At 34.6% G+C, this 24,248-nt stretch overlaps 2 protein-coding genes across 4 annotated transcripts in view; one reads left to right on the top strand and one right to left on the bottom strand.

The window, feature by feature from the left end:
• LOC144958325 (origin recognition complex subunit 4-like) overlaps positions 1-20,449 on the top strand; it is a 38,330-nt gene extending 17,881 nt beyond the window's left edge. For 2 of the 3 annotated variants that reach the window (XM_078890230.1, XM_078890232.1), the window contains exons 5-14: positions 20-105; positions 732-780; positions 3,591-3,739; positions 4,643-4,816; positions 10,109-10,195; positions 11,612-11,720; positions 13,018-13,113; positions 13,472-13,536; positions 14,055-14,162; positions 14,964-20,449. In XM_078890230.1, the coding sequence (XP_078746356.1) occupies positions 20-105; positions 732-780; positions 3,591-3,739; positions 4,643-4,816; positions 10,109-10,195; positions 11,612-11,720; positions 13,018-13,113; positions 13,472-13,536; positions 14,055-14,162; positions 14,964-15,038 (998 nt within the window). In that variant the 3' untranslated portion in view covers positions 15,039-20,449. The remainder of the gene's footprint in view (positions 1-19; positions 106-731; positions 781-3,590; positions 3,740-4,642; positions 4,817-10,108; positions 10,196-11,611; positions 11,721-13,017; positions 13,114-13,471; positions 13,537-14,054; positions 14,163-14,963) is intronic. The other variant, XM_078890233.1, reaches the window with a different exon arrangement.
• Positions 16,953-24,130, bottom strand: LOC144958326 (sperm microtubule inner protein 11-like). Its single transcript, XM_078890234.1, has 4 exons — positions 24,044-24,130; positions 21,679-21,954; positions 19,545-19,680; positions 16,953-18,164 (listed from the first exon to the last, which is right to left on the bottom strand). The coding sequence occupies exons 2-4, from the start codon at positions 21,926-21,928 to the stop codon at positions 18,116-18,118; spliced, it is 435 nt and encodes a 144-aa protein (XP_078746360.1). The 5' UTR covers positions 21,929-21,954; positions 24,044-24,130; the 3' UTR covers positions 16,953-18,115.
• Between the last annotated feature and the right edge of the window lie 118 nt (positions 24,131-24,248).

Genomic DNA, 24,248 nt, shown 5'->3' with positions numbered 1-24,248 from the left:
TTTCATCTCTTTTTTCTAGGTTTGCTTCAAACAGATGATAAGATAGCACTCAATGAAATCACTAGACAGCTGAACCTGGAAAATACAGTCGGAGACAAAGTTTTTGTATGTATTTATGTTTTTTCAATTATGCATGCAGCTGTTTTGCAAGTTGATATCAAACTCTTCTCAAATATTTTAAAATATCCATATACTCCATAGGTAATTGACCCACACTTAAGTCTTTGTGACAATATGAGTGATATTTTATGATTGATTAATGGATTATCAATATTCCTTTATGGAATGCATTTGCAGGGTCTTATTTTGCTATGTGGTGGGATTTTTTTTCTAATTTAAACTCTATACCATATATCATAAGGATTAATTAGGACCCTGGCCATTGAAATCCATCTTAAAAGGTCTCTAGCCAATACATTCATTTCACATCTATGATACCTATGATAATTTATGTGCGAACTTTACATAAGGTCAAATTGTTTATAAAGAATAGAAATTATTATGGATGTGATTTTGTATAAATATCTGTATTTCTTTTCTTGGTACTTACTTCTTTGGTCGTATGATTAAATTTATAGCAATTCGGACTAACTCTTCAAAATTTTCCATGATCAGAGCTCAAATAAACAAATAGGCCTTTTCTTAGGACTGAATTCAGATGTAATTTCTTTGTCATATGAATAAATAATATGTGTACATCTTTTTTTAAATGTTATTTTTTCTTTTACCAGGGATCTTTTGCAGAAACTTTACAATTTCTTTTACAAGCTTTAAAAAAGGGTAAGTTTTGTAGTCCTTCTACTTTTTATCTACTCTTTTAAAAAAAATTTTTGTCAGTGGTCATTTTAATTAAAATTGACACGGAAGATTGAAGAACTGCGATCGACTCGGCTATCCCAACCAACATTGCTCATCTGTAGAGGATGTAGAATGAGGACAATACACATTGACCCTAAGAATTGTCCAAGTCTGTCACCCATTGTCAATAGTATCATTTCTCCCATATAACATTTCATACGCCAGTCAACGATATTAACCAAAAATGGAAATAAGAAATTTAATCAGAAATAAACAGATTACAGCTCCTGCCAAAATAATTCTTATTATTCACCTCAATGTCAATATTTTTCTGTTCTTATCAACGTAACATAATATAATAATATATTTATATAGCTCCAATCCCGCATTGCTGCAGCTCCAGGCGCACATTGACATTAGGAATCATACATATAACAATTACACTACTAAGATATTAAGGACTATTAATATACGCACAGTTCCACTCATAACATTATTAAGACAAAGCATAATTCATCAGGTGTGTTTTAAGGCACTTTTTGAGTGTCATTTCAGACGAAAATACTCTACTTCTAACATCTAATGGCATTTGGGTTGGCATGAGAAAATACCCTATCAGAAAATGTTTTCTAGCCTTTTTTAGGTACACGAAGAAGGAGTTGATTTCTAGATCTTAGGGATCAAGGAGGATCATAGCGACACAAAAATCTGATAGATAGGATGATGTAACAGTGGTGTAACATAAGGTATTACAGTATATATTGTATGGCTTGGTGACTAAGGGGTACAGTGTCATGTCTTGTTTCAAAAGTAATGATTAGCATGGTCATTGGCTGGATGGGTGACAGTGATTGTGGAAAATTATGATCCTGACATTGTATTTTTGAGTAAATCACTTAATATACGTACATTACTCCACTTGATTTAAGTGTGAATGACTATAGGCAATGATGGATAATGTATGAGTGTTAGTACTTAAAGGAATGGCTAATGGGTGACAGTGACTGGTACTGTATGTAATGGAAATATGGTTCCATATGACCTTTAGGAGAAAAAAATGAAGCATTGTGAATTGCATTTGAGCAAGATAGATCCTTGGAAATGTGCCATATAAATGCTCATATTTGTTAATACGAGGGCTCTTTCATAATTAACCGAAAAATGCCTGTAAAATCCGCGTTTTTTATGCTATCAACAAAATTCTTGCACGTGTTCATACCTTGACTCGTCCTTCATTTCTCTACGTAACAGCCAAGTCTGTCGACACACTTCTGCCAACGCCGCACCATGGAATAGATACCCTCTCGGAAGAAATTTCCGTCAAGGTTTTGTAGCCATTTCCGCACATGGTCAACAAGCTCTTCATCAACATCAAAGCGCTTTCCTGCCAGCTCACGTTTCAGTGGCCCAAAGAGGTGATAATCAGATGGTGCGAGGTCTGGACTGTGTGGTGGGTGTGGCAAAATCTCCCATCCATATTTCTCTAGCCAACCTTGCGTCACTCGTGCTGTGTGGGGTGTAGCGTTGTCGTGTTGCAAAATGACCCCGTTGGTCAACTGTCCTGGGCGCTTTCTGCGAATGGCCTCCCTAAGCTTGTTAAGAGTTTGGCAGTACCTTGCAGCATTGATTGTTTCTCTAGGTTGTAAGGTTTCGAACCGTATAACACCACGACTGTCCCAGAAAACAGTTCCCATTATTTTCTTTGCTGACCGCATGACTTTGAATTTCTTCACGACAGGTGAGGATGGATGTTTCCATGTCATCGAATCTTGCTTTGTTTCTGGGGTGCAATGGTGCAACCAAGTCTCATCACCGGTGACTATGCTGTCAAGAAAAGTCACATCGTACCCTAGAAAGTCTCCGCCGGCGTTGGCAGTATGCCCGTGAACCCTGCGTGAGCTCTTGCTTCTTCTCAAAAGTTCCCTGCAGATGTCCAATCTTTGTTCTTTATGATTGTCTGTCAATTGCTTAGGAACCCATCTTGCGCTGACTTTTCTGTAGCCAAGTTCATCAAATACAATTCTATGGGCAGAAGTTTCCGAAATTTCAAGACTGCTTGCGATTTCATGAAGTTTCAACCTCCTGTCTTGACGAATAAGCTCATCAACTCGCTTCACATTGTCTTCTGACGTCGCAGTTATCGAACGCCCTCTCCCTTCCCTGTCTGTCAAGTCGGAATGGCCGGCTTCAAACAAATTACACCAGTGATAGACTTGTGTACGGCTTATAACATGCTCACCATATACACTCTGAAGTTCTTTATGAATTTCGGTAGGATTCAGACTTTTGGCGTTCAAAAAACGTATGACAGCTCTGATTTCCTCCTTTCTCCAAGTTTCAAGGTGGGCCGCCATCTTTAAAATCGTCTAGAAATTCATTGTGCAAAATGATGCACTTCATAATTTCTGGGAATATCCGTAAGGAAATAAGGAATATCATGTCGTTTACAGAATTAAAAAATCTCCACTGGTTGCTGAGCAATGGGCATTTTTCGGTTATTTCTGAAAGAGCCCTCGTATTTTATTTTTACATTGCTTTTGTTACAAATATGTAAATGAGAACTTCGGAAGTTGGCAATCTGAAAAGGGTTGAGTGATACTTTTCAAGACAAAGGATAACGAATAAATACAAGCCAGACGTGCTACCATTACTTCATAGAGGTAACCTATTACAACTTAATACCTATACTCATGCATTTTATTGTGACCTAATTTCGACACTTGAAAATTTAACATAAAAGAGATTAGGTGGAGCTGATATTTTTCTTATCTCTTTCTCAAAAATCAATCCAGGTGGTCGGGAGAGCAAGCCCATTCTGTTTATTCTAGAGGAGTTCGATCTTTTTGCTCAGCATAAAAATCAGACATTGTTATACAACCTTTTTGACATCTCACAATCAGCTCAAACGCCCATCTGTGTTGTTGGTACAACCTGTAGACTGGTAAGATGTTTATGAATAATATATTTATTTATGTACTCTCTCATGTTACCATGAATGGTTCACTTGACAAACATTTTCAACTTTCTCTGATGTTTAATTCTTCTGACAGTTATTACAAATTTATTTTAATTTCTGTATTACATTGAAATGTCTAGCCATTTTGTTTCGATGAGTGGAGAGTTTGAAATGATAGGAATTATTTTTTCTATATTAAAGTGTGTGATATTTTACCTTGGTCATTATTTATCTATTTAATACATCTTTCTGGTTTTGGAGCTCAATTTTGTTTTGCCCGGCTTTGCTTTATGTCATTTACTAAGCAAGGCAGTTAAATTAAGAAACTAATGAGCAGGCACCAGTATAAGATAAAGATCTGAACAAGTGTGTATGAAAGGTGCCAGACAAAGCAAGATAAAAACAGTCTACCTCGACTGTGGATCGAACCTCACACCTTCTGATTACTGGTCAGACGTGCTACCTTTACACAGTTAAATGTTTCCTTTTATGTGTTTTGTTTTGTTTTATTTATGTAGTGTGTGGTTGTAAATTAGTACTATTTGTATTTGCATTTGAGTGTATTAATTTTGGCGGGTATTCAATGTCAAGATTTATTATTGACTTTTAAGTGACTGCAGCAAGGCGCATGAAAAGCTTGTCTTAGATAGATTTATTCCTTTTGTCACCTGTTCTTGAGGATTTTAAAGTAATTTATACCTTTAAGATCTACCTTCATTCATTTGTTCTATAGTATTTTAAAGTGATTTTTTTTTACATCATTCTGCATCGTTGCTTAATATGTATATATATATTTAGGGTGGGGAGGGATGGAGAGATTATTTATTTGTTACCTGTGGCATGAGGGTTTAATATTTATAATTGAATTATAAATTTTTTTTTTTTCAGGATGTTATGGAATTACTGGAAAAGCGAGTAAAGTCCCGGTTTTCCCACAGACAGCTCCACCTTTTCAACAAGCTCACCCTGATTAGATATACAGAAATTTTCACCACCTTGCTGAGTCTTCCAGACAACTTTCCTGACCGATATTTTAAAGACCAATGGAATCTCAAAATAAAGGTGAGGGCAAAGGAGTTGCTTTATTGTAAGAGTTAAATTGCTAAGAAAGGGACCTTTTTCCATGAAAAAAATATATTCGCCTGCTTGAGCACTCACTCCATTTCACCTTCACACCATTGCTTGATATTTCTTTATTTATGTCTTTGTCCTAATGTAGATATTACATTCACAGCCGTTTATTACACTAGAAATCTTTCACTTTAGTTTACTACCGCCTCACCCCCCAATGGGAACGACCCACCGTCGATGACGGGGAGACCACCGTGTGGTTACGTCATAACAGATGTCCAGAACGTGAGAACTGGCCTATATTTATCCCTGCAGGTAGAATGCACCGCTTGGATTTCATTGTCAGTCAGGCTATAGGACAGATTTCGTAAAATCGTTCATTTTTACATTGCAATTGCTGACCATACACTTCTTCTATATTTTTCTATTTTATATGGATATAACGGCCACATTTTTATCTTCAAGACGCAATTATTTTCATTGATATCAAGAAATGGTGAGTATACTTTATTCTTTCTTGAAAAATGTATATTTTTCTATTTAAAATTAACCTGAAAAATATTTTTAATTGTTTAAAAAATTCAAATTAATGTTATCTGAGTTTTTTTACCCTAACACATGATAGTAAATAAAAGAGTAATAATCTACTTTTAATATAGCATTTATTTCACCGATTTGTAAAGACAGGTTTCTGCACAATGAATGTGTAAACACACCTTGTCTAATTCTTTGTTGGCTAACAAAATAGTCCCGTATTCAGACAAACTCATGAGACATAAGAACACGAGTCCAAGTGTGATGATAACGTTGTTGTTGTTGTTGTTGTTTTATGGTGATGATGATGATGATGTTGATGATGATAGCGCAGTAGTAGTAGTAGTAGTAGTAGTAGTAGTAGTAGTACACACACACACACTCTCTCTCTCTCTCTCTCTCGAGAGAGAGAGAGAGAGAGAGAGAGAGAGAGAGAGAGAGCGTGTGTGTGTGTGTGTGTGTGTGTGTGTATAAAACTCATGTATGCACATTTTTAGCACGGAACGATTTTTATTGCATTGAACTTTGAACCTATAACTTTCACACGATTTGCCATTCCGTCTTCACGATTCGCACCTTCCCTCGATATTCTTCTACATCGCCCGTTGATACAGTCAACGGGCGTGAGAAAAGAGGGTAGATAGATATATTATGACATCATCAAAAAGCGATGTAATCAAAGGTGGCGGATCATTGTGTAACATCAAAAGCCCGGTGGACTGCGCTACAAGGCCGAACATTCGAGGGGATATGTGATTTGAGTGGGAGGGGCTTATTTGACTTTGTCGATGACCGACTGGTGGACGATTGATATTATAATTGTCTTTTTCAGCAGCCAGTTGGAAATGGGTAATTGTAAACATCTGATTGGCACTCCATGGATAGAAAGCAGTTTGGATGTCATGGGATGAAATTGCTGGTGAGGTGGAGTAAATTTGAAATGAATTGAAAGTAATTTGGGGTGTTGTCTGGGTGTCAAGTAAGACTCTCGCAGACCGGTGATAAATCAAATTTTTTGGCCGCAAATGCTACAGTAAACTTCTTTCTTTATCTTATTTTTGCTAAAAATATTTCAGAGTGGGTATATAGGCGGATTCCATTTTGAATAACGGGCATTTAGAACTATATTTTCTGGGTGGGCTTCCTGGCCTCCCATAGCGGGCAGGGGGGTACATACTGTGTCTTCTATCCCCTTATATCTGTTTTCCAACATGCTTTCTGTCTTTGTCTTGGAATGAGATTACTTGGTTATGTCCTGGCCCTGGCCCGAGTCCTGACTGGGAGGGAAACAGTCAAATGCATAGTTATTGTTTTGAGAGATGATATTTTTTTCCTTGTAAATCATCTCTCTGTAATGTATTATTGTTATTTTAATGTATAATGTAGGCATTTGAGTGTGTTCCTCTTTGTTGAATTTTGTGCTTGTGTCCGGATGAGACTTAAAGGTGATCTCAAACTAGGTGCATTGGTGGTATGCTCTTGGAATCTACATCTGATCCCTATTTGTTCCCAGTTCCCCTATGTCTTACTTTTTCTTGGATGCTTTAATTGTAATTCCAGAACTTTTTACTATCCCATTTTCTTCCTTTTTACTGGCGCTGATATAACCTAAATGTGTTGCAAGCGCCGTAAAACCCTTAAAAACAAAAAACAAACAAACAAGAACTATATTTTAAAGGAAAATTATTACGTTATTATTATTAGCAGGCATCTAGGCGATCACTATCGTATTATTACTAACAATCAATAATATTATTATAACTCTTATTATTACAATTCTTCTTCTTCTTATTATTATCATCATCATCACCATCATCATCATCATCATCATCATCATCATCATCATCCTCACCATCATCATCATCATCATCATCATCATCATCCTCACCATCATCATCATCATCATCATCAATAATAACTAATGATTTTTTTTCTTTACTCAGATGAATGGTCATACTGAAAACAAGCATTGTCTCAATGCAAATGGCAAATGGACTCTGCCGAATAAGCTGTGAAAGGGCTCAAATGAGATATGTGGTTAAAAAACATTTCATGCAAACTACTCCAGAATTAGCAAGTGAAGTTCCACCGGTGAAAATAAAGAAAACAGAACGTTTGTTGATTAATTAGATGCTGTTTCTGTGACATGTAACAATCAGCTGTTCCTTAAAATAATAGTGAGGTTTTACGTATGTTAATAAAAAGTATAAAAATATGTTAAGATCTATACAAAGTTCAGAGGAATACTTATAACTTATTTTTACCTATGATTGTCAATTTATTTTGAAATAACAGTTCCTTTTGATTATCTGATCATTAATCCTCTCCCACCCCCCCCCCCCCCTTCCCGTCCTTTTCAATGCGTTTATCACGATTTTTTATTGTCAAAAAATGGATATTATTTATTTTTTACTATTATTATTATTATTATTATTATTATTATTATTATTAGTATTATTATTATTATTATTATTATTATTATTATTATTATTATTATTATTATTATTAATAATAATAATAATAATAATAATAATATTGTTATTATTACAGTGGTGATCAAGAGTAAGATGAATACACTGATATTTTATGATTATTACTAGTATTAGTATTACATCGATATCACGTGTTTCAACTGATTCACAATGATCATTTCTGTTATCCACGATGCTTCGGTTGTTCAATAAGCAGACCATTTCAACCAATTTCCATTTTAAATAGTATTAGCTATCTGGTCGGCCTCCTTTTTTTTTGTCGCAGCACTGGAGAGAGAGAGAGAGAGAGAGAGAGAGAGAGAGAGAGAGAGAGAGAGAGAGTGAGAGAGTGTGTGTGTGTTGGTGTACATTAAACTAATTTATGCAACGTTTTACCACGAAACAATTTTCATTTTACCACCTCAGTTTGATCTCTCATCAGTTCTCTCTGACAATTGAACTTTGAACTTATAACTTTAACACAGCTACGTCATTCCATCTTCACGATTCGCACCTCATCGCGATATTCTTTTATGTTGACTCGTGGTACAGTCAACGGGGTTGAGAGAAGAAGATAGATATTGAGTGACATCATCAAAAGCGATGTGATCAAAGCTGGCGGATGGTTGTGTAACATCAAAGACCAGTGACTGGTCTACAAGGCCTATCATATTCGTGGGTATGTGTGATTTGAGTAGGAGGAGCTTTCTTGACTTTGCTGATGACAGACTGGTGGACAATTGAAATTAGAATTGTCCTTATTCAGCAGCCAATTGGAAATGGGCAATTGTAAAAAGCTGATTGGACGCTCCATGGAAAGAAAGCAGTTTGAGGGACATGGAAGGAAAGTGCCGGAGAGCGTGGAGTGGGGAGGAGTAAATTATATTGAATCCTGAATGATAGTAGTTTGGGGCGTTGGGAAGTTAAATAAAACTCTCTGAGGCGATGAGTCAATTCTTTGTCCGCAAATGATTCAGTAAAATTCTTTATTCTTTCTTTCTTACTATTTTTAATTCCTTTCTGTCAGAGGGACATATAGGCGAATTCCATTTTTTTAAAACGGGTATTTCGACAGCTATTTTAAAGAGAAATTATTGCGTTTTTCCAAAATTAGCAGGTGTTTAGGTGATAGCCACTATATTATTTTCATGAAAATGATCATTATCATCATCATCATCATCATTATTATTATTATTGTTATTATTATTATTATTATTATTATTATTATTATTATTATTATTATTAATATTATTATTATTATTATTATTATTTTATAGTTTAGATCTATACAAACGTCAACGGAATGTGTATAACATATCTTTTCCTAAGAATTGTCAATTGCCATTACTAAAACCAGTTCGTTTTGATCATTTGATCAACAAACCCCTACAATTCGGTGATCACGCATTTTTTATTGCTGTCAAAAAAGGATATTGCTGTACAGGTGAGCGGATATCTCAACAATGCTTCATTACAAAACGACTTTGATTATATATTTCTACTCTGTGAATATTGATGATTATTGCAGTATTTCTCATTTATTTGTATAAACTCAGATAACTATGTAGTTTTTGATTATATCGTTTGAAGTAATTAAAATTTATGACCCATTTTTATGGTTATTTCCTATAAAATCTAATCCCAAATGATCTACTAAAATTATATCAAATAAAAGTATGTAAATCACTAGTTATGACTCTAAAATATCTTATTGCAACATCTAATAGCATCTTTACTACGTTACTTTGAACTTGAGAAAAAAATCATCAAAATAGGAAAAATTGCTCAGTTTCCCTTTCGGCACAGGCCGTGACTCGCCATCTGTTATGAACTAGCGTCCGGCAAAATTTACCTGTCGAACTAAAGTGAAAGCAGTAAACGGCTGTGCATTATAAATGCAGGACTGTAAATTCTCAGGCTGTTGCCTGAAATCAGACAATCCGTTATTCTCTACCTCAGGGACATACTATTAGACAAATAAATTTGATTTGTATGGAAAAAAAAACCCCCAAAAAACATAGCCTAAATTAAAATAAAAAATCACGGGAAACTTAAAACAGTGGATGACAATACTGAAGCATATTATAGTAAGTCTCGGATTATATAACTATAGTTAAGTTGGGCTCTCTCTCTCTCTCTCTCTCTCTCTCTCTCTCTCTCTCTCTCTCTCTCTCTCTCTCTCTCTCTCTCTCTCTCTCTCTCTCTCTCTCTCTCTCACTCTCTCTCTACTTTAAGAATTTGATGACTATTATTATCTTTCACATATTTTTGTCTCCAGGGTCTTACAAATGAGGCCTCTGTAAAAGACATAATAGAAAGACAGTTTTCATTGTCAAATGATGTGCGAGGACTGATGAACCTTTTGGTAAAATTTTGTCTTGTTAGATTACGTAATCATGTCGTATTTCCTCATTTAATTCTTGATGTCTTTGTTTGAAAATACATACTTACTGTCCCTTTTTCTGGCACGTTGGGCAGCTCTTCCAGCTTTCACTAATGCTAGTCATATGAGACTCTTGAAGAATCCCAAGTTGGCCATCATTTGCTGAGGTTGTGTTTTTGTGGGTTTTTATTTTATTCGGTTGATTTATTTAAATTTTTTTTTTAATTTTTTTATTTTTTTTTTGCTGTTTATGGTATTTTTATTATGGGATATGTTTGTTTCTCTTTTCGGGAGTCACTTCTGTCAAGCTATAACCCTACCAAGGATGGCTGACGGGTACTCAAGCGTGACAAAGGGCCTCATGATTTGGTCCGGAGCATGTCTATTGAATATTGACAGCTACCCTGATACAGGGCTTCCCTATCCACCAATTGGGTTGGACTGTTTGACTTCTCCTGGAGCTTAACAGTCAAATTGATAACGTTCTCCACTAAAATTAAGATGTTTCTGTTGTCTGCATAAATGTATAGTTATTTATATTGTCAGAAATTGATGATTGTTATTACTCTGGTATGTGCGGGGGCCCCTAGAGCTCAGTGATAAAGCAATCGACTGATAAGCAAAGGACTGGTATTAATCCTGGGTGTAATCCAAAAATTTTTTAGAACACTCGCTTCGCACACAAAGAGATTGAGATCTATCCCGGGTGCAGTCAAGATTTTTTTCTGATTCTGTCTACCTAGCAGTGAGTGGGTAGCTGAGTATGTTAGATCTGGTGGAAAGGTCTTTGTGATAGACTTACATCCTTTACAGATGGTAGCAAGCAATTGCTAATGCCTCTTTCACGCTATAGATACTGGGATAAACTCCAGCTCCATGGGCCTAATGGCTCTGAATGACTACAGCAAAGGAAAAAAAAAAGAAGAAAAGATAGTGTCAAAATTGTTGTAATAAGTGGAGGGCTAATCTAAACCCATCTGTTTTCAAAAACACTTTAAGAGAACTGAGAATGTGAAATATTTTAGATTGCTTTATCCCATCCAATATCAGTAAGCATAGACATTAAATAAATTACACTGATTTCATTGACTTTTTTTGTAAATCCATTGTAAGGCCATTGATGAATAATTTTGCAGTGCCCTTTACCATAATATATGCACTATGTGAAATTTCTGGAGTTATTGGCGAAATTATGTAATCAAGGAAAATTGAAAGGAAAGGAAAGATCTTGATATCTGAGACATGACGTATTTCTTAAGCCAACTTATTCACTATTTAAGGTATATTTTTGCATTAAAAAAGAGGCATATGAAATAGGAATGTTCTTATATTGATAAAAATTGTTGGAATAATTTTAATGTTATTGTTTTGTCATTTTTGTAATCTTTTATTTTTCAGACTTTGCCCATATGTCAAATAAATAAGCATCACCCTGAGATTACACCAAATGATATTGTATCGTCCTTCAAAATGCTGTCCACAGATTCAAAATCATCCATACTACATGGTGGGTAAAAAAAATGCCTCTGCAATAGATGTTGATTGTGCTACTTAGACACACTTGACAACCAGTATGAAATTGCGAAATTCTGGGTGGGGTTCCTGGCCTCCTATAGTGGGCAGGGAGGCACTTACTGTGTCTTTTATCCCCCATATCTGTTTTTCAACGTGCTTGCTGTCTTTGCCGTGGAATGAGATTACTCGGTTTTGTCCTGGCCTTGGCCGGATACCCTGGCTGAGAGGGAAACAGTCAAATGTTTAGTTAGTTTTGGGGGTTGATATTTTTTTCCTTGTAAATCATCATGTTTGAGTAGCTGAGTGTTAGATCTTGTGGAAAGTATTTTGCGATAATCTAGCGCCTGATCCAAAGGGTAGAAAGAAATTGCTATTGTCCGTGTCACACCCTTTGTAAAGCACTTTAGAGCATGTTTAGTGGATATTGCGCTATATAAAAGGGCAAGTTTTCTTGTTTTATTTTTAATGTGCATCTGGATGTTAACTAATAGAGATATTCATTTTAATTCCCTCTATTATCTCTTTTTAAAATAATAATAATAATAATATAATAATAATGATGATTATAATAATAACAATAATAATGATAATAATTATAATAATAATATTAGTGAATATTATAATAATAATAATAATAATGATAATAATAATAATAATTATTATTATTATCATTATTATTAATATAATAGTAATAATGATAATGACAATAATAATATTGATAATAATAATAGTAATAATAATAATGATAATAATAAATCATTATTGTCCACAAAAATGGAAATCTTCTGGGCGTCAGCAAAGACCAACACAACCTAAGAGTTTTTGTATTCAAGGGTTTTATGGTGCCTGCAACACATTTATGTCATATCGGCGCCAGTAAAAAGAAGAAAATGGAACAGTAAAAAGTTCCAGAATTACAATTAAAGCACCCAAGAATAAGTAAGACAAAGGGGAATTTGTTCAAATAGGGAACAGGTGTAGATTCCAAGAGCACACTATTAGTGTACCTAGTACATCTCTTCTCCATTATCATTTTGTATCTCACGCTCCCATTATATCACTCTTCCACCAGGTGACTTCCGTTTTCTTTTTCTGGTGGTCTAAAAATAGTAACGATGCAGTCCGATAATATCCAGCATTATCGCACCGTACAGTCGAATAATCACTTCAGTTTCACAAGGTTGGAATTTGAGACATATTTTACAAAGACTGGTTGCAGTGCCTTCATGTTTCTTTTTCTAATTGATGACCATTTTCCATGAATAATATTTTCTTATTTCACGTTTCAGGTGTCTCGATCTTAGAACTGTGTCTTATCATCGCCATGAAGCATCTAATAGAGATTTATGATGGGGAACCCTTCAATTTTGAAATGGTTTACAGTGGTAAGCTAATTGAAAGGGCTTGCAAAATTGCATAATTGGTCAATAGGAAGAGATTTCATTTTGTTATGGAGCAGGACGTGTGCAGAGGAGCATATCTCTTGTTTCTTTTTATTTATGATTATTAATTAATTAATTTATAGATTTATTTATTTATTTATATTTTGATCATGAAAAGTCTAACTCAGGACCTGAAATCTATTTTTCGATTAAGAGACTGGCACGGAGAAAGAAAGATAGTTTAGTATTTTTTATATGTGTGTAAAAATTTGGATACCAGGTAAAGTTGGTTCTAGGTTATAGTCTTGCTATTTTTATTGTATTTAATCTGGGGTTTTTTCCGGGTTTTTTTTCCCCACAGAGTATCTGAAGTTTGCAAGGAGGAGAATGAGTATGCAGGTGTATGAAAAATCTGTTGTAATGAAAGTAAGCTTCTTGGTTTCATTTTGAAAGATTTTCATGTTTTTAGCTATTTTGTTCTAGGTTTGTCATAAAATCATTCTCACTGCCGATTCAGAGATCTTGATAGCTCATTTGTAGAGCACTCACATCTTCTTCCTCAAATATAGTGGAATCCTCAGAGTGAACACTTCTTGTTGATCTCAATTAATGAGCGAGGAACGATGCATTTTGAGTGGGAGGGCAAGTCTTCAGCTGTGAAAGGACATTCATGCCCTAATGCCCTATAACTAATTACCCGATTCCCTAACTAAATTAAATCATTTATTTTTGGCAACCAGGCTATTACATTACATTACTTGTTATCATTTATTTTTTTGAAAATATGCAACATAATGCTCTGAATGGGAGTAGATTAGGAAAAAATGAAGTCATAAAATAGTTATTAGTTGTAAAGTCTGTGATTATTTGATTGTATCGCGTTACTGCTATATCAGTTTTCAATTTTATTCTTATTGTTAAATTGTATCTCATTTTATTACTAGGCATATGAACATCTTCAGACTTTAGAGCTGATAGGCCATGTGGGTCATGTCAACATCAACACTCAGAAAGAGTACAGTCTCATGACATTACTAGTCCACCCATCGCAGGTTAGTAGTGTTAATAATTGAATAGTTGTGTTTTATGTTTTACCTCAAGACAAAAGATTTTATTGATAATGCTGACTTAAAATGACACATCCGTGCATGAAATATTTGAAAAATGAATAAAAATTCCCCTTCAGTCAGCCCCAAGTCAATTTTTTTCTTTATGACATTATAAAAGAAGAGTGGAATAATTAACCTGCTGTAGTGCAATGCATAAAGGTGGTTAGGGTGAGGTGACTTATCAAGCCCACTCAGTGAACTTGGTCCCTCTTGGTTACAAAACAACCACCATACTACTGGCCTTGTAACGGATTTGACAATGCAATGGAACCAAACCATTTCTGGACAATAAAGCTCATATTTTTATTATTATTATCATTATTATTATCATCATCATCATCGTTATTATTATTATTGTTATTATTATTATTAAACCTCTGTACCGTGCAGAGCCCTGATCATCTTCAAGCGACAAACAGAACATGCAAAAAAAAAAAAAAAATGAGAAAAAAAAATCTCATTTAATTGTTGAAAGCAATAGGAATTAATTACAAGAACTATATTTTACCTGCCTATCTGTTACTTTCGTGGTATGTAAATGGGATTTTTTTTGTTTCATCATTTTTGCTTGTTTTGTCTGCCTCCTAAAGAAGACACCGTGCGGTCGATGCATTATTGGTTTATATTGTTTCAGTATATTTTTATATGCAAGTCCCATTTACTTTTTATACATTCTTTCCTTTCTTTATTTTCTTAGTTTCATTAAATTTTTTAGTAAGTATTCATTGGATTCAAATCTTTCAGGTGATGGAAGCCCTTCAGAAATACCCTGGCTGTCCAACTGAAATCAAACAATGGGGAAGTCAACCTATCGGATAAACAACTTATAATTTAGTTTATCTCTCGTGAGAATTAAAGAATTTTATTCTTAAAATTTGTAGATTATGATGAGAAAAGTGAAAATGATGCCATTCAGTATACCGTGGATCTCTGAAAAAAAAAAAAGTTTTCTTTTTGGTCAACCTATCGAATAAAACACCTTACAATCAGTTTATCTCTTACTCACTCACTATCCATCGTCGTCCTCATTGACGTTGGCTGCCTGCACTCTGCGATGACAAAAGTCTGCCCATTCCCTTCGTCTGTTGACAGTATCATATAATCCTCCTCCATTCATCTCTGTCCATTCTAGGATGGTTTTTTTTATATAACTAGGCTAAGGTCTTCCCCTTCTTCTCTATTGAGAATTAAAGGAGAATTTTATTCTTAAAATTTGTAGATTATGATGAGAAAAGTGAAAATACTGCCTTACAGTACAACGTGGATCTCTGCAAAAAAAATTTTTTTTTTTTTAAATTTCAGTATATGTAGTATCTTTATATCAGTTATTCTTTATTTCAGGGGAAATAGGATGTTGACATACGTAGGTTATTTCCATCAAATTGTAACAAGCATGTTTGTTATTGCCCTACTGTAGTACAAATAGATTGAAAACAATTGAAAACATGAATATAGTAGGACTTCAATATGTATATATATATTCATTTAAAATTTTTAAAAAATGTAATTTTGTAAGTTAAATTCATTGTGTGTCTCGGTCATTTGATAAAGGAATCAGCAGTGATATGAGACCCATCACCTCAATCCAGTATTGTGACTTGGATGAATCAGATGAGGAAGAGTGTATTTGTGACCCATCATCTCAAAACTGTAGTATTTCGGGATGAATCGGACCCCGAAAAGTGAATTTAGAAATATATTTATATGAAAATTACGAACTTCGAGTGTTTTGCACCTCCATCATAGGCAATGAGATTAGCGGAAGAGTAGCGTCCCTTGATTGGACGTCACCGGGGGAGAAGGTATTTGTAAACAAACCAACTACAAGCCAAGTGCTGCAAATACAAATTTATTATTCATATTTCTGTACAAAAATGCATATCATGATCAACGTTATGCATTTTTGTACAGAAATATGAATAATAAATTTTGTATTTGGAGCGCTTGGCTTGTAGTTGGTTTGTTTACAAATAATAGAATAGAATAGAAACTAACCCAAAGTTTGTTTCTATTAATTGAGTTTCCAGCACCTGTTTCATCCCAAGATAATACTCTTTAGAGGTGGTGGGTCACATTTAAGGTTGATGATATGATATTTTGCATTTTAGCTCCTTAAGAATTTATAAAAATCTTTGGCACAAGTCTCACTTTTCTGGCAATAAATTCTTTTTTTTTTTTTACCCTCTCAAGAATATCATGCCGAAATGTCTCTCCAGTTGTTGTGCCATGAACGATTACCAGTTCATTTTCTTAAATAAAGGAAGTTATCCCACCCAAAACCCTTAGGCTAACACTTCCATAAGATACATTTCAGTGCATTGTGTGTTAAAAAATGTCCATCATTGCAACACATTCACACTTCAGGTCAATGGTATTTCTTGGTTGAAGCAGTAATGAAATTTTTTTAATGCGATTTTCAGAGTGTTGCTCATACTTTTAGTTATATCTTTTACAATTCTTGTTCAAATTTAACAAAATTTGGCGCGCTGGTAGACGATTAGTTATTTAGTAATTTTCTTAAGTTTTATGGGTTTATTGTGAAAGATACACTCAAAACCATGAGGTAAAATTAGTTGTTTTTTGGGTTTTTTGCCCATTTACATTAGGGTCAATGCACTAAATGGGTTTATGTGGTAGGCCATCATCTTCCAGTTTATTGGAGCTGATTTTATCTTACTGTATCTCAAGCATCTCAAATCTCCTTGAAAAAACACTTTTACAAAACCCAAACTGTTTCTTTTCAACAATATATTTATTTTATTTAAAAAGCATAATGATGTATATACATATATAAATATTATAATATAGAATCGTGACTCGTAAAAAGTATTTCTCATTTGTCATAAAAACGAAGGCAAAGATGATGTTGAAAATCTCAAAATCACCAACATCAATTCTGATAATAATAATGATAATCATAATCGTTCAGGACAAAAACTAATGAACACTTGCTTTTGTGAGTGAAAATTTCAGAAAACTAGTGTTCTTTGGAATGTGTATCAGAAATCTTTTTTGTTTATTTTATTTTGGGACTAGAGGGGATGGATATGTGGTAATATGTCAAAAATTCATTGGTGTTTTCAATTTTTACGTTCAGTTACCTTGCACATCAATTATCATTGTTTTATATTTTTAATCACCCTTTCCCGTTTTATAGAAGCACGCCATTGGATTAAATTATCTAAACATGTTCTAGAGTGTCATAGTAAATGGTGATAATTTAGTTTTTTTTAAAAACTCTCTCCTCTGGATTGCAATCTACTCGAATAAGACGAGACCTTTGTGAGTTCTATTGTTTTGTGTCCTTTTACCAGTGTGCACTTAGTTTTTGTCCCTTACTTGGTATAATGATTAATTCGTGCATAACCTTCAGAAAAATAAAATGTTCCCTAACTCAAATTTCATTTTGGAGTTGCCCCAGAAATCTAAGAATCGGAAAACACACACACTCTCTCTCTCTGTCTGTCTCTCTCTCTCTCTCTCTCTCTCTCTCTCTCTCTCTCTCTCTCTCTCTCTCTCTCTCTCTCTCTCTCTCTCTCTCTCTCATGTCATCTGTCTTTCTAACGGTATATTCAAATTACTAGCTGCATATCATTATGCCTTTATTTTATTTTTTTCTACTTCCAATCTTTTTAAATACTAATAATTTAGTCAAATGACACATTCTTGATTATTATCATTATATTCCCTCCACCTAGCAAATCTCATCTCTGTTTACACATATAATTATATTATAAATTGTATGAATTGTACACACTGACAATATTTTTTTGGTATTTATCCATTGATTTATTTTGGCAAACGTGTAAGAACAAAAGTCGAAATATTGCAGGGAAATGAAACAAAATAAATCAAATCTAGAGATTCAAGGTACATTCAAAATGTAAAAATTAAATTTAAAACAGCGTGAATTGACGGTTAGTGAGCTTCATTTCATCGACAAACCTGTGAAAGATAGAAAGAAATGCACAATGTATTGTAAAAACATAGCCAAGATTATTAGGAAGTCTGATGGTTATTGAAATTGCAGTGTACTTATTTGCAATTAAAGAGACTCATAAATTACCAACAACCATACATTCGTGTTGCTGATGAAGTAGAAGTAAGAGAGTGAGGGAGGGGGTGGGTCAGTCGGCGGATAGTTTGAATCATGGTCATATTATGTAGATTTTGTAAAATAAACTTTAAATGTTATTTAGTTTTTTGTTTTGTACAAAAAAAGAAAAAAAAGTAATACATTGACATAGTACTGTAGTTCCGAGCCATAAATCCCAATGGAGCTGGAGTTGTTTTGTTTTTTCCAGTGCCATATTGGAGTTCTAGAGACATAGGCCTACCAATTTCTTACTACCATTTGGATAGGATGCTAGTATAGACTATCACAAATTACTTTCAACCAGACCTAAAAAAACAAAATGAGCTTTTTGTTTAAAGCACAATATCTACTAAACGTGCACAAATCGCTTCACAAGAGGTCCTAAACAAAACGTTTTACATGTTATTTTCTAATGATGTTTTTGGCCAGTTTTTTATGTTGCAACCGATTGTGGTGAGAAAAAAAATATTGCAATCGAGCTGGAATGCAGTAAAATCTTGTTATTAGGAGATTGTGTTTGTCACTGATTGTGTCCATTAGTTGTGTCTAACACTGTCTACACTTAAAAATGACATCAACTCGAATGAAAACAATATTTGAAAGGGCGAAATGAACTAAACTCACAGATCTCGCAACTCATAAAAAAATAACCACACACTGAGATACCTGTCCTATGTGAGTGAACCCTTTTGCTGCAATACTCATTCACTCATCTAAATCTGTAGTTGTAACACAAACATTCACGCGACATTTGTGACCTTCAATGTTACGCCGTTCAGATTAGATCTATTATAAAATTATGAAACGGCAGTCCTTGCTCATCCTTGGCTTTTAGTTTTAGTGAGATTTGTACTGCAAAGGTGTACAATCTAATTACAGACCTTGAAAAAGAGCAACGATTAAGTCTAACCTATGTGTGCTGCACTTGACTGCATTCTCTTAATTAGGAAAGGTAATTTGCACACAGCTTCCTCCGTCCTTCATATAATTGAATTGGATAGTTGGATTTGTTAGACTGGTTGAGAGTGCATACTTTGCATGGATTCTTAAATGGCTCAGAAGTGTTAAAAGTGCAATTAAACATATAAAAACAAAAAAAGAAATACTTTGCAATAGACTGTCATCCTTCCAATGGGTCGATATCAAATATTAACTTCATGATATAGCTCGTTTTGTGATAATTTTGGTCCTAGAGATTTTCGCTGTCTGGTTATTTTATGGTTACCTACCTTGTCATTTCACTGTTAATTTTCTTTTTACGTGGGACATGACACCAGCTGTCTTCCCGCCTTAGTTCAGGGTCTTTGGTCCACCAGCCTACACCATGAGTTGTGGTCAAAGGTCTTCTGTAGATTTCCATCGGTCCTAAAAAATGGATTATAGTTAAAACAATTCGTGATACTCATCTCATCAATCTGGTATTATGTCAGAATGAACCAGATGACAAAGAGTGAATTTGAAGTTAAAATGATCGAGGTATGACGTTTCACTTTTTAATTCCTTGAGAGTATTGTACTTTTTCTTATTGGTAAAACTAATGACATTGGCACAAGTCTCATATTCCAGGTTATAAATTCAATTTTTAGTAACTAAATCGTCCCGACATAGTACTGTATTGAGGCGACAGACCATATTTAACCTAATTTAAGCTATTTTTTGTAAGGCTCTCACAGTTATTTGACCCACTGTTTCTGAAATATCAAATGAGCATTAAAAATTACTTGCTATTCTAGGGATAGGATGCTAGTAAATTATTTGACAAACTCATTTATAAAATGAATGGCAGTCTTACAAAGGGCTTAGGAAAACTACACACAATTACCAGGATTCGAAACCATTTGATTGTGAATTGTGTGCTCTACCAATAGTTATGGGGTACTCGCATGGCAGTTGAAAACTAGGAATGGAGTTATTTGTATGTGAGTTAGGAACGTTTTGCGGTATCGATCGCTTTGCACTTTTCGTGGGTCCACAGAATGCACAAGACATTGATTGTTACACATTCTGTAGATCAGTGGATTGTGCAGCGCTTATGATAATATTTTATGGAGGTTGAGAGAGGAGTGCTTTGATGGTGTGTGACAAAATATATTGATATGAAATTAACTAGGAAATAAAATGATATAAGTAATTATATTGTGGCTTAGGCAGTTTTTGTATTTATTTTTTTAAAGGGTTTTACGGCGCTTGCAACACATTTAGTTTATATCAGCGCCAGTAAAAAGGAGAAAATGGGATAGTAAACAGTTCTAGAATTACAATTAAAGCACCCAGGAGAAAGTAAGACAAAGGGGAACATGGGAACGAATAAGGATCAGATGTAGATTCCAAGAGCATACCACCAATGTACTTAGTTTGAAATCACCTATAAGGCTCATCTGGACACAAGCACAAGATCGAACAAAGAGGAATACACTCAAATGCTTACATGCGGGTGGTTGGATGGGAGCATCGCCCTTGAATCATATACCTATGATGTTCGCATGGGTGTACGATCCGATAGTGATGTCGTTTCTTCTTCTCTTTACTAGCCTATCCTGCTTCTTTGGTTTGTGATTGTATTTTTGACAGGGGATATTTTTTTTTCCTGTAAATCCTCTGCCTGTTTGTTCTTGGTTATTTATAATTTAGCTTATGATATCTTTAGGTTATGATTTTGATTTACATTTGTACTATTTTTGTTAGATTGCTTGTTTTTTTGTTTCAGCGGTCTCTCATATAACCTCAATTGTGTTGGAAGAGACCTAAAGCAACAAACAAACAAACAAAAAAATGCTTACATTATACATTCAAAATAACAAATATAATAATACATAACAGAGAGATGATTTACAAGGAAACAAATATCATCCCCCAAAACAATATGCATTTGACTGTTTCCCTCTCAGCCAGGGCCAGGACAAAACCAAGTAGTCTCATTCCAAGACAAAGACAAAGCATGTTGGAAGTAAGTGCCTCCCTGCCCTCTTTTGGAGGCCAGGAACCCCACCCAGTTTTTTGTATTATTATTAGTAGTATTATCTAGATAGAAGTAATAGTGAAAGTAGATTAGTTGTAGTTGTACGGATCTGCAGAATGCATAACAACCGATGGATTGTTGGGCATTCTGTGGATGGTCAGTGTACAACAGTCAAGAGAAACCTCCTCAGATTTTTGTTTGTCAAAAACGGACAGACCAATCAAGTGTTGTATCAGATACACAAGTTATTTTGAGACATTTTAGAAGATCATGATCAGTTGTTCTAAACCCTGAGATAAGTCGAGCAAATTTAGATAATACGTATTACCTATTACCGTTATGATAAAAATACCTGTACATTTCAATATACTCTACATGGCTAGCTTGCATAACATAAAACTCACCTGCTGGATTTCTTGTATGTTTCGTTCTCAACCTCGTCCATTCTACAAATGATGCATCATGACCTTTACCATACTGAGATGTTTGATTGATTGGCACTATGGAACGAGTAGGTGGATTTGGATCTTTCAGGGGAGGTAAGGCGAGAAAACCTAACTGTGTTTTTGACCGGATTGGATCTAACTGAGAGGCATTTGAAGGCTCTTTGATAGTGTTTTGGTAGCCCAAATGGGTCAGACCAAAGAAAGACATCTTGTACTTTAATTCCCACGTGTAATCTGAAAAACAGAATTTTAAAAAATGTCTTCATTATTATTATTTATTTATTTATTTATTATTATTATTATTATTATTTTATTATTATTATTATTATTATTTTTATTATTATTATTATTAATAATAATAGTAGTAGTAGTAGCAGTAGCAGTATGTTTCGTTCTCAACCTCGTCCATTCAACAAATGATGCACCATACTCCACTCTTGAAAAAGAAAAATTTAGACAGCGATCAATTCAAAAACTACAAGCCAGCCTCGAACGCGTTCTTATAAATAATTCCCTTTCATCACCAACAAAGCTGCAATTTGGCGTTCCACAGGGTTTAGTGCTTTGCCCTTATATTTTCACAATGTACACTAAGTAGTAGTATACAGTTCACTCCGCTTAATCGCACATATGTTAACGCACACTCAGCTTATAAGCTAAAAACTGAATTTTTTGTATATAATAGCTCCGCTTAATTGCTACGCCTTGATTAGTGGCAACCAACAACCTTATGAAATCAATGATGCTGTTCCCGTTCCACACAACTTTTCGGTCAAAGCATTCGATCAATTCATTACAATAGACAACAATATACCCATCAGTGGTGAACTGATATCTCAGGAACCACTGGACTCTGTTCAGCCACACAAAAGACAATGCCTAGATAATGAAGATGAGGATGAGTCATCGGAATGTGACACACGCCCCCAACAAACACTGAAAAACTTGACATGGTAGACAGACTACACCACTTCATCCAAGAAGAACGCTTGACATGACAGATGATCTACTTTAGCAAGATACGTTTTTATAAACAGCTTGCACAGAATAGAAATAGAAAGCAATGCTTTGCAATTACTGTTCTCACAAATAATAATGTCACATTTTGTTGTCGATAAAACATGGAAAAGAAAAGATTTTTTTTAAAAAGAAGAAAAAAAGCAAACAAAAAATAAATAAAAAACAAACATTCTAATGAGGTCATATCTAGAACATGACGGTCCCAAGCCCATAGAAGGTCCTACATAAATGGCACATGAAAACTGGTGCTAAGATGCTATTTTTAGCTTCTCCGCTTAATCAACACACTAACCTGAACTCTAGAGGGTGTGAGATTACGCGGAGTCGAATGTAGTAGTAGTATAAGTACTAACAGTATTAGAGAAGTTGTAGTAATAGAAGTAGTGGTAGTAGTAGTATTAAATCTCGGGATAGTCCCATGAGAGAACTAAAACAAAATGAAAATAGATTGAGACTCAGTTCTCCCTTCCCATGACTGCGTCAAATTATTTGATTTGATTTGTGTCATTTCCTAAAGAAGACTTTTATTCATTAACAAATCGATTGATCAATAAATGAAGTCACGTAAGTATTCTTCAGATTTAACAGAGAGACTCGCCCTCGCGATTAGGTTTTTCTGTAATCCTTCATATCATTAGGCCCATGCAGTCGGAGTTTATCTCAGTTTCTATAACCTAGAAATGACACAAGAAATTGGCTGCTACATTTTAGATAGGACGCTAGTCTATCGCAAAGCACTTTCCACCAGATCTAACAGACCCAGCTGCCCTATCACTGCTTGGTGGCCAGGGGTCGGGAGAAAATCTCGGTCCCTTTGCGCATGAAGCGACTGTTCTACCAACTGAGCTATCGGAACTCCCTTCCCGATTAGGTTAGTCCCGTGTGAAAAAGGTCTTTAGAATATTTAGATGGGCTCTTTAAGAGAATCACATCGAGCAGGAGCTTCTCCACAGAAGCAATAATACAAACCAAGCGCGAAAAATAATGCAGGGGTTCAAAACAGGTAACCATTCAAAAGAATAACTCAAAATAAGAAATGCTTAAAAATAGAACACAATAAAATAAAATAATTTTTTTCCCCAGAAAGAGAGAGAAAAATTGCTCTAACTCTAACCCTTAACTCTAAACCACGACAAGACAATCTTAGTCTAGATCACACTCGCACTCACTGACTGAGGATACCGAGAATTTCTGGTTAAGTTTGTGTCAAATCTATAAACCTGAGAGGAATGTGGGAGATAGTCATTTCAACAATTGCTTCAGACAATGAGATTTTATTGCTTCCAAAAGAAAAGGGACGTACCGTAAAACAATCACATAAGCATTTTTGGATGAACTATTCTTCACGACGATTCCATGTCTGAATGTTGCCAAGGGAGACACATAGTTGTATACATTGTAACCGGAAATTGATGGTATCGTTTACCAGCTTAAAGATAAGCTAGCTTTCTTTTTTTAACAAATATAGATCAAATTATTTAAGTAGAATTGATAGTTTTAAATTACTA

Source organism: Berghia stephanieae, chromosome 12, assembly GCF_034508935.2.
Source record: "Berghia stephanieae isolate SIO BIC M18660-M18661 chromosome 12, UCSD_Bste_1.3, whole genome shotgun sequence".
NCBI lineage: Eukaryota > Metazoa > Mollusca > Gastropoda > Nudibranchia > Aeolidiidae > Berghia > Berghia stephanieae.
The sequence above is the reverse complement of the archived record's forward strand: the minus strand, read 5'-3'. Positions and strand labels throughout refer to the sequence as shown.

Bases quoted from the DNA above. Each gene is read 5' to 3' on its own strand.
- LOC144958326 (XM_078890234.1), bottom strand. From the start codon at position 21,928: ATGTCTTTCTTTGGTCTGACCCATTTGGGCTACCAAAACACTATCAAA. The intron at 19,681-21,678 runs GTGAGTTTTATG...TCCATTTTTTAG, and splicing joins ACATACAAGAAATCCAGCAG to GACCGATGGAAATCTACAGA. The intron at 18,165-19,544 runs GTAGGTAACCAT...TATCTTTCACAG, and splicing joins ATTAACAGTGAAATGACAAG to GTTTGTCGATGAAATGAAGC.